Source organism: Rhinatrema bivittatum, unplaced genomic scaffold, assembly GCF_901001135.1.
Source record: "Rhinatrema bivittatum unplaced genomic scaffold, aRhiBiv1.1, whole genome shotgun sequence".
In the NCBI taxonomy this organism is placed as follows: Eukaryota; Metazoa; Chordata; class Amphibia; order Gymnophiona; family Rhinatrematidae; genus Rhinatrema; species Rhinatrema bivittatum.
Window position 1 is genome coordinate 42,658 of NW_021821544.1, and position 10,688 is coordinate 53,345.

The 10,688-nt window shown below is 49.0% G+C and overlaps 1 protein-coding gene across 1 annotated transcript in view; it reads left to right on the forward strand.

The window, feature by feature from the left end:
- Positions 1–10,365, forward strand: part of LOC115082728 (vitamin D 25-hydroxylase) — a 30,353-nt gene extending 19,988 nt beyond the window's left edge. The window contains exon 4 of the mRNA XM_029586916.1: positions 8,754–10,365. Within this exon, the coding sequence (XP_029442776.1) occupies positions 8,754–8,848 (95 nt within the window). The 3' untranslated portion in view covers positions 8,849–10,365. The remainder of the gene's footprint in view (positions 1–8,753) is intronic.
- Positions 10,366–10,688: the final 323 nt, after the last annotated feature.

The following is a 10,688-nucleotide window of genomic DNA, read 5'->3' on the forward strand; positions in this document are numbered from 1 at the left end:
GGTGGGAAGGTAACCAGTGATACTAGGATTGCTGCTGGGTCTGAAGGCAATAGGTGTGGATGGAGAAAAGGAGGCAGGGCCAGGAGTGGGTTAGTCACAGGTCTGTCTTTGAATACTCCTGGGGATGGACCCGTCCCTAGGTAGTAATTTTCAGAATTGTTTGTTCAAATTCCCCATGAGGCGTCTGTACCCATCAATGTCTCCCCAGACTTGATATTTTTGGCTCAATTTGGATATAGTATTGCTTGATAACGTTTCACATACTTGGCTAAGATCTACTTTCCTAGCGTGTAGCTGATGGATTCACAACAAGCGGGGTATAGTGCGCTCACGCTAGCGGTCGGAGACGGATCTGACGTCAGCAGGGGTACATATACCCCCACGGGAAGCGCAGCAAATCAGCAATTTCCATCTCCAAAGCAGTTTGGAAACACACTCAGCGAGTGTGGGATAGCTCCAAATGTGAATGACTAAATTCTTTGAAGAAAGCTACTGAAGATGAACCTCGCTCTCCTGTGGCGAAAGGAGGCGGTCACTCACCCAGTGGAGTTTCTCTGAGGAAGCGGGGACCGATTGGTGACCTCCCAGGCAGCCTGACTCATAGGCAGACCCATTTAGCCCGTCTACGCATCCAGTACAGTTAAACGTATGTTGCTTGTTAGGCGCTTGTTGTTCACGCGTATCGCGTGCGCTTGTTAGGCGCCTACGAACAGGCACCTGACAAATGTGCACGTGTTCTAGGTGCGGGCCGTCACGCGCCCGTGTCGGGTGCGCATCGTGGGATAACATCGCATTTAAGGCGAACGGAGCGCCAGAAAGTCTCGGCGTCCGCAGAGCCGGCACCTCTAGAATCGGGCACGAACGCTCTAAGCGTCTGCTTAGCGCGCAACCTCAGAGCCACAGAGAGCGAGGAAGCAGACTTCCTATGTGCCCAATGTGAGGAGGCCATGGGAGTTCCAGGACGAGGCCAGTCCCGGGCCAGCGGTTTTCCAGGGAGCACCCTGGAATTCGTAGGCCGCGGCGAGCAGCCGGGGAATCCGAGAGACGTGGTACCCCCGTGGCCAGATCTGGCTTCGCTTTCCTGGATGGAATTGTTTAAGGGGATTCATGCCCTTGTCCAGATGTAGTCTGCTCCTCAGAGCTTTCTGTCCCGGTTGATCGGGCCCCTGGACCCTCGAGACGTTGGGGCTGTCGGGTGGTGAGCGACTGTGCCTATCGTGGTGATTTGGATTACTCGCAGGTAAGTGGGGAGCCCCCGAGGAGAGTGAGCTTCCCTCGGAGATAGGACCGTATTGGACTATGCGACACTTCTTTTGGAAAAAAGATGTGCCAGGCCTGGTCTCACGATGCTTATCGGAGCTGGCCATTCTGGGCCAGGACCGCCCAGGGGTCCCTATGCAGAATCCTCTGCTAGAGGGCTTGTGTGAAACGGCTCGCCACTTTTCCCTCTTGCAAGGAGGACAGCAGCTAATTGAATGGAGCCTCCGGTGTAGTCCATTCCAACTCAAAGGGGGGGGGGTGGGCTCTGGCTGGCTGGCTGGCTGGCAGGCATGTACTCCTTAGCCCTGGCAACTAAGGACATGTTGGTGTGCCCTCAGTTAGATGTGATAGTTAGTGCAATTGTGAAGTACAGCACCATCATGGTGAAGGGAGGGACGGCCTTCAAGGATACACGTGACTGGCGTATGGACGCCATTTTGAAGCAGGTTTTTGAGGCGGCAGCCACGTTCCTACGAATCGCGACTCGCTGCACGGTGGTGACGCGTTCCTGCTTATCTCGGGCTCGAAACAATGCCCCGGGAGAAGGAACGGATCGAGCTCTCTCGTTCCTTCCCGACGCAGCCTCCAACCTCGTCCGTACGGCAGGCGAGGGAGCGTCATACTCGGGGGCGGCAAGGAGGCAGCTCTGGCTACGTAACCGGTCGGCAGACTCCTGTTCCGAGACACGTCTTAGGAGAATGCCCTTCGAGGGAGCTTTCCCGTTTGGCGGTGACCCGGGGAAGCCGGTCAACGAACGGGGTGCCTCTCCTTTACGTCGTGTACGAGAAGACGGGCCACGCAAGAGGCAGTGCCCGTCTCCCAGACCACCCAGAGGTAGAACCTCTCAGTGTTTCAACCATTATGGGACTTGCTATTAAGCACCTTGTCCTCGGGCCAGGAACCAGCCCTTTTGGACCGAGCACTCCAAGAAGAGACCCAGTCTGTCCTTGTGCATTATGGCTGGGGCCGGAACCCAATGAACTGACCCATCCGAGGGTAGCAGCCATAGGGGGTAGGGTAATTCTCTTCTAGTGCAGGTTGGTCCAGATCAGTGTGGACCAGTGGGTCCTTGTCATCATCTGAGAAGGATCTTAGAAACTTGTTTGGTGGAAGGCACAGAAAATTCAGGTAAGGTCAGTGCTAGTGCTGTTTTCTTGATCGGTGAGCAAGGAGATAAACAACTAAATCTCTTTCCATTTCCATTTAACACTTTTTTATACCGACCTTCATAGTACTAAACATATCGGATCGGTTTATTTATTGCTTCAGTTATTCACATCTATTCTTTACGTGAAGTGATTAACAAAAATAAAATTCTGGGCATTATTCCTTCATAGTAGTCAAAAAGGAGGGCACTTTCAGACCTGTGCTGGATCTCAAGTCAGTTAATTGACACCTATGGGTCCCCCGGCTCTTGCATGGAAACTCTGTGATCTGTCAAGACTTCAGTATAACCAGGGGAGTTTCTTACCTCCCTAGGTCTGTTGGAGGCTTATCTGCATATTCCACTTCTTTGGGATCACCAGTGCTATTTACACTTCAAAATCCTGAATCAGCACTTCCAGTTCTGGGTGTTATCCTTTGGGGGGGAGGTACTGCGAGCCACCGGGCGACCAACAGAGCTTGGTTTTATCGAGTCCCGGGACCGATGGCATCCACTCGGGAGCCCACGGCACCTCCTCCAAAGAAGGGCGCGTCGTAATGGTCTCAATCTCTGTGGAGTTTATGATTACAGGACTGCACCATACACCTGCCTCTACCAGCTACAGTGCAGAATCAATTACGCTGGTGGTTATGGCCCGTCCACTTGTGCCGGGGGTGAACAATGTCCTCCCTAACCTGGATTCTGCTCATCACAGATGTCAGGCTGAATGGATGGGGAGCGCAATGTGAGGAGCTCACTGCCCCAAGGACGGTGGATCAGAGAACAGTCAAGGTGGAATATCAACTGACCGCCCACACCTCTAGTCAATCACAGGCACGCTAAGCCTGTCGTGAAGTCTGTGGGCAAGAGAGAACGCCATCGCGGTGGCATGACAGCACTATGTCGATTGACAGGGTGGAACCGGAAGGTGACAGGTGTCCCTGGAAATAAGCAATTTTGCTTTACCTCGTAATAGGTGTTATTCCAGGACAGCAGGATGTGGTCCTGACATGTGGGTGATTAGCAAGCTACAGGCTGAGGCCTTAATCCCAAATGAAACGGTGAAGTATTGTTGTTGAAATGAATTAGCTGATGATCACAGCAGGTTGGATGTGGAAGGAGTTGGGGTTACATTAGAAATAGTCTATGGAGAATCTGTTGTAAAGAATGTGTCTAAATCCTGTCGAAACAGTAGTGAGGTGCAAAAGTGTGAAGAGAACTTCACGTTGCTGCTTTACAAATGTGCAGAATAGGTACAGAGTGAATGTGTGCTACTGAGGTTGACATTGTCAAATTGTGCTTTCTCATGACATACTTTGCTAGCCAGAGTGCACACAAGCTTGTTTACCCACTTTGTTTGGATCGTAGGATAGAAATAGGTGACTGAATTTCCTATGGAGTGTAGTGTGGTTTAAGTAGAAAGAGAGTGCATGCTTACAGTCCAAGGCACGTAAGGCTCTTTCTTCCTGGTGAGAGTGAGGCCTTGGAAAGAATGTTGGTAAACTATAGATTGATTGGGGTGGATGTGACTAGAGCTTGTAGTTCGTTGACCCTACTAGGTGGTGGAAAATGGTATTCCTCGTAATGGCTATTTGAGGTCATAGGTATAAGTAAGATATACATTCCCCAGTTGAACCCATAGATAAGTTTGGTTAAGACTATGTTCAGGTGACATTGTATGCTGGGGGAATGAACTGGAGGTTTATTGCATTTCCTGGACTCCTTATGACATTTCTTAGCCTTCCAGGTACTCTCTTTAAGGTTATGACCACAAATGCTCATAGTTTGGGAAATAAAATCCCAGATCTGGAGGCCCTAATGGCTGAGGCAGAATCGGACATTGTTGCTGTCACGGAAACATGGTTCACAGAATGTCATGAATGGGATACAACAATGCCAGGCTACAACTTGTTAAAGAGCCATACCCCGGAAGGACAGAGACATCCATCCAAGTATCTGGACTACAAGGAATTTGGGGTAGTGAAGAAGCTCTATGGGTGGACCTAAAAAAAGATGATGGAGTGTCCATTTGCTTTGGAGGCCTGTAAACCACTCCAATATAAAAGGAAGAGCTGGACAGAGATCTGGTTGAAGACATCCATAAGATAGGTAAGAAGGGAGAAGCGGTGGGGGGAGCGTGACGTCACGCTACGAGATGGCTGCCTAATCCCGGAGCTCTTACCGCCTCCCCACTAAATCTATAGTAATCCGCATTCTATCTGAGCAATTTGCCCCGCTTTCGGCACGGGAGAGTGCAGCTTACCCGTACGATGACTTGCAGGAAAAAGGTCACGGACCTCTAACGTTTTTCTTACCAAAAGGACGGCACCAAAGAGGTGAGCGTTTCCCCTATGGATGAGGATGGCGGCGCCTCGGGAGCCGAGTTGTCTGACCCCGCTGTCGGCGTGCGGGAGGCCGCGGATGATGCCCTTTCTGAGCACCCGACCCGTGCCGAGTTCCGGGAGTGGTTTGCGGGGATCAGGGCTGATATTAAGGCGTATCGGCAGGACCTCCTTACCCGCGTGGAGGAGGTGAAGGAAGACCTCACGACACTAGGCCACCGCGTCGGCGATATCGATGTGCGTGTGGAGGGGCAGGCCGAACAAATTAAGACTAACACGACCTCCTGTACTTCATTGCGGGCCGAGAATGCTCTATTGACGGCAAAAATTGCAGATCTGGAGAATAGAGCGCGACGGAGCAATCTCCGCTTCAGGGGCTTCCTGGAGGCGCCGGGGCCTGAAGACTGCCACGTGTTGGTACGAGACTTTTGTGTATCTATGCTCCGAGAGAGCAACACAGCGGAGGAATTCGAACCTCCTGATGTTCAATTCGAACGGGCACATAGAGCTTTACGAGCTCCCAACCCAACCGCCCACGAGACATTATTGTGTGCTTTACATCATTTAAGCTCAAAGAGAGGATCGCGGCGGTGGCTCGGGAGAAAAATGAGTGGGCGTGGAATAATCAAACAATTGCAATATTTCCAGATCTATCTCAAGCAACGCTACAGAGCAGGCAGGCCTTCCGGGAAGTGACCACGTTTCTCCGCGCTAAAGCGATTCGTTACCGATGGCTGCATCCATTTGGCCTCTCGTTTTCTCACGAGGGAGTTGCCCACAAATATGTGACCCCGGAGGAGGCTATGCCGAGTATTACTACTATGGGCCACGTGAGGCTGCAGATACCCCGTGTGACTACCGGATCTCTACCTACTCGGGTGTCCACGCCTGCGTGGCAACGTGTGGGGAAGAGGAGCAGCCGGCTACGGAGGCCAACAGGGGGTCCCACCTCCGACCAGGGACTAATCTGAATTGTTAACTTGTGCTAGCCAGCGGATTTACTTTTCCTCCTAATGTTTAGCAAGTTATCGTACTGTGGTATTTGCTTAAGAATGTTTTCCAGTTTGGGTAACCTATGTATATGCGGATGAATGGTTTATTATTATTAAGTGTATATTCTGAAAGGGGGGGGGGGGGGGGGGGGGAGGGTGCCATTTCTTCCTTCAGTGATTTTACTTACTTCCCCTATTTGGGTTGGGAGATAGCCTGCTAGGAGGCTATGGCAGGCGTTATTGTTGGGGGCCACAGCACTGACTGGGTCCACACAGGGGATATGCCAATTATTGTTGTTATTTTTGTGGTTGTTGATGCGATGCTCCTCCATGCTGCATATTTTTTGCTAATGGTGGGTTCTCTTTTTTTCTTGGTTCTCTCTGGTCACTTTAGTTTTTTTTCTTTTTCTCTCAGGGGGTTGTGCGGTCCTTAGATTATCTCTGGTAACTAAGAACATCCATAGTTGGTATCTATTATTATTCTGGGACCGTGGGTTTCCCATGGCAGGTACTGAGGGAGGTCTTTGACTATATAAATGGTTTGGTTTAAGGTATTGTCCCTCAATGTTAAGGGACTTAACTCCCCCCAGAAACGTTCTCTTTTTTATAGGGAGGCAGCCGCTTCTGGGCCTGATATCATTTTTGCGCAAGAGACACATCTTACGCGTAGATATGAATCTCTCATGAAGTCCGCTAAATTCCCAACTCAGCATTTTTGTTTGCCGCAGCAAAAAACTAAGTATGCAGGAGTGGGCATCTTTTTCGCCTCCCATGTAGTGTTTGAATGCAAGAAGGTTGTTGCAGACCCTCAGGGTCGCTACTTACTGCTGGTGGTCATGATGTTTAATCAGGAGTTCACTCTCCTTACAGTATATGCCCTGAACAGGGAACAGGCTGTATTCTCTGAACATCTTCATCAGATCCTCACTCAACATGCACAGGGATCCCTGATAGTGGGCGGCGATTTTAATGTACCGCTATACCCGGCCCTTGACACCTCTAAGGGGCTTACGCACACCGCCAGAGTGCATACTAGGGCCCTCAGAGATCTCTTATCAGAGCACAACCTGGTTGATTCCTGGAGAGCCACGTATCCTCACTCTCGTTCTTACTCTTTTTATTCCAAACCCCACGATTCTTACACTCGCATTGATTATATGATGGTAGATAAAACTTTGTTTCACCTGACTCATTGTCCTGAGGTGGGGGTGGTAACTTGGTCCGATCATGCCCCTGTCTCTCTACAAATTCGAATACCCACCGGGGATCACGGCTCTAAGTTCTGGAGGCTTAACGACTCTCTTCTTCAAGACACTCACTTTACGCAGACCACTATGCAGGTGATCACAGACTTTTTTCTTATAAATGCTGGGACTGTCCTTTCCCCAGTTACTGTATGGGATTGTTTTAAAACATATATCAGGGGACATTTTATTTCCCATTCCTCCTACGTTAAAAAGAAAAAGGAGGAGGCCTGTTCTGCCCTTATGGCCAGAATTGCGAATCTTACTGCTCAGCACAGTAAATCCGGCTCTCATCGTCTACGGACGAGGGTTATGCAAGCCAGGGAGGAGCTTCACAGACTAGAGCTTGATCATATCACTCATGCCCTCAACCTCACCCGGCAACTCCATTTTGAGGGCGGCAATAAAGCAGGCAAGGTATTGGCCCATCAGCTGAAAAAGCAATCCTTTCAAAACCACATTCTTAAAATTAAGAACGATCAGGGGCAGATTGAAACGACCGCTGCAGCTATCACCCGACAATTTCTTCACGTCTATCAGACCTTATACTCAGCTGAACTGCATATCCAGACTGCTGATATTGGCCACTACCTCCGCACTCTCCCTCTCCCCAGACTCACGCAGGAAATGCACGATACGTTGAATGCGGACATCACGACCCCTGAGATCCTTGAGGTCATGAAGACCCTCAAGGCGGGTAAGGCCCCGGGACCCGACGGGCTAACAGCTACCTTTTATAAATCCTTTAGGTATGTCCTGGCACCACATCTTCAGAGCCACTTTAACTATCTCAGGGGTGGGGGTCAGCTAAACCCAGACTCCAACACCGCGGGTATTACTATCATAGCCAAGCCCGGCAGGGATCCGGCGCTGTGTGCCTCCTATCGGCCAATCTCCTTGATTAACTTGGATCTCAAAAGTTTGGCTAAGATTCTGGCGGATAGGATTAACACTTTTATTATGCACATTATCCACCCTGATCAGGCTGGCTTCATACCGGGTCGAATGGCTAGCGATTATGTCCGCAAACTTATTGATATAATCTGGGGGTCCAAGCAGAGCCGGGATCCCTATCTTCTCCTGGCCATAGACGCGGAAAAGGCCTTCGATATGATGCATTGGCCTTTTTTGTTCCATACAGTGCAAGAGATGGGGGTTTGGCTCCTCTTTTCACAATTGGATTCAAGCCCTCTATCATAATCCTCTAGCGTGTTTAAAAATCAATGGTAGATACACTGTCCCTTTTTCAGTTCAGAGGGGTACCAGACAGGGTTGCCCCCTGTCACCTCTACTTTTTGCTATTTTTCTCGAACCCCTGGCCATTTCTATTCGAAACAATGCAAAGATACAGGGTTTTCCCATACATACCTGTGAGCCCAAACTGTCACTTTTTGCTGACGATATTATTTTTACAGTTGGTAATCCTATGGCATCTCTTCTGGTGCCGGAGTCGGAATTGTCCCATTTTAGTGCCCTTTCGGGCTTCAAGAGAAACTGGGACAAGTCCGAGATTCTGAATCTTACTTGCTCACCTGATATAGCAGCTCACCTGCAAAATGCTCATGCATTTTGATGGGCACCCACGAAACTTAAATACCTTGGGGTGTACTTGAGTAATGATATAGGTGATTTGTATAAGCTGAATTAGAATCCACTTTCTGGAGTAAAGGTATATGACTTGGAGAAGTGGGGCTCCCTGCCGCTTACATGGCTTGGCCGATTAGCTACCATCAAGATGAACTTGCTGCCTCGGTTCCTTTATCTTTTTCAGACACTGCCAATTTCACTCTCTCGTGCCACGTTGCTTCAATGGCAGCGGAAGCTGCTCCGTTTCCTGTGGCGCCATCGACCTCCTCGTGTGGCTGAAAATATTCTTTACCAGCCCAAGTTGGCGGGTGGTCAGGGACTACCTAATTTGATATGGTATTATGTGGCTGCCCAGCTTCGACTCATTATTGATTGGCACTGTACTACTGCTGTGAAGCCATGGGTAGCCTTGGAACAGGCGTGGACTGCACCGGTTCCTCTGACTTCTCTCCTTTGGCAACCTTCCACCACGTGGCGACCTAATCTTCAACTCACTCCTTGCACTAGGCATACCTACAATCTATGGAAGCAGTGGAGACATCGACTGGTGGGATGTTATGCTTACTTTTCACTTAACATTATGAAATAAGGGAGTAACTTCCCAGCTGGTCTCCCCGATAGAGCATATGATCTTTGGAAGGCTGGAGGTATTTCCTGTTTTTATCACGTCACGCATCAGGGCCGACCCTTGGCCTTCAACACTCTCTGTGATCAATATCATTTGCCAACCACGGAATTTCTGCCCTACATGCAACTGCGCCACTTCTTATTATTCGTTCAATCTAGGGGACTTCTGGCTCCTTCACGTTCACTATTGGAGGGATATTGTGTCTCGTCTAAAGCCATTGGAGGCCTTATCTCAAACATTTATAAGCAACTACTGCACCGCCGGTTCAGTAAAGATGCCCACATGAAGGCATGGGAAGTTGATCTTCAAAAAACCCTTTCTGAGGAGGACTGGATTTCCATATTTTCTAAACTATGTCGTGGTAATGTATCCACCCGGATTATAGAGGCCAACTATAAAGTCGTATACCGGTGGCATTTAATGCCGTCTGGGCTACACCGCTGCTATCCACGAGTGGATCGTCAGTGCTGGCGGAACTGTCATCAGGATGGGACTTTTCTCCATATGTGGTGGAACTGTGTCTTTATTAGTCCCTTGTGGTCTCATGTCTCCGGGCTGCTAACTGCCCTACTTCAAACTCCTTGCCTGCTTACGATGGAGCAGGCGTTATTATTCTCTGCCTGCGATTCTCTACCTTCACATGCTCAAATTCTAGTGCAACAAGTATGCATGGTGACTAAAATGGAGATCGCATACCGCTGGAAACGACCACAACCATCAACTTCTGAAGAGTTGCTAAAACGCCTGGGTGGTGTCTGTCTTCTTTATCGACTTACGGCATTGAAACATCAACGACTTTCCAAATTTAACCGGATATGGGAACCTTATATCACCTGGAGACCCTTACTTTTCAAGACTTTTTGAGCAACCACTTGTCTTCTTTTCTAGTCATCTATCCATACCTACCATCTAACCGCTCTGTGTTTCAATTTTGAGATGTTGTAGTCTGGAGTGATATATTTTTGTACATGACGAATTGGACTTTCAATGGCATGCTGGGGGGGTGGGGGGTTGGGGATCATTACCGAAATTTTGCTGTTGTTACTGTGTTATGCTGTTTTCCTGTTTTTGACTTCGGATCCGGATGACGGTTGTGTTATCCTTGCTGTTGTATTTGTTACTTGAGCGACATGGCAATAAAAATTTCTAATTAAAAAGAAAGAAGGGAGAAGCGGTGATCGTGGGTGACTTTAATATGCCAGATGTAGACTGGAAAATTGCATCTGCAGAAAGTACAAAATAGTAGAGCGATTGTGGATGCCATGCAAGTATCTTTGTTCAAACAAATGGTGTTGAAACCCATGAGAGAAGGAGCTATACTGTGTCAGATTGTCCAGGTGGGCATCCACCTCAGCAGCAGTGATCATGAAATGGTATGGTTTAATATCACTAGAAGTATAGGGAAAGGAACCACAAAGATCTGAGTTTCCCATTTCCTCAAAGTCCATCTATTTGAACTGTAAAAGTATCTGGATGAAGAACACAAAGGAT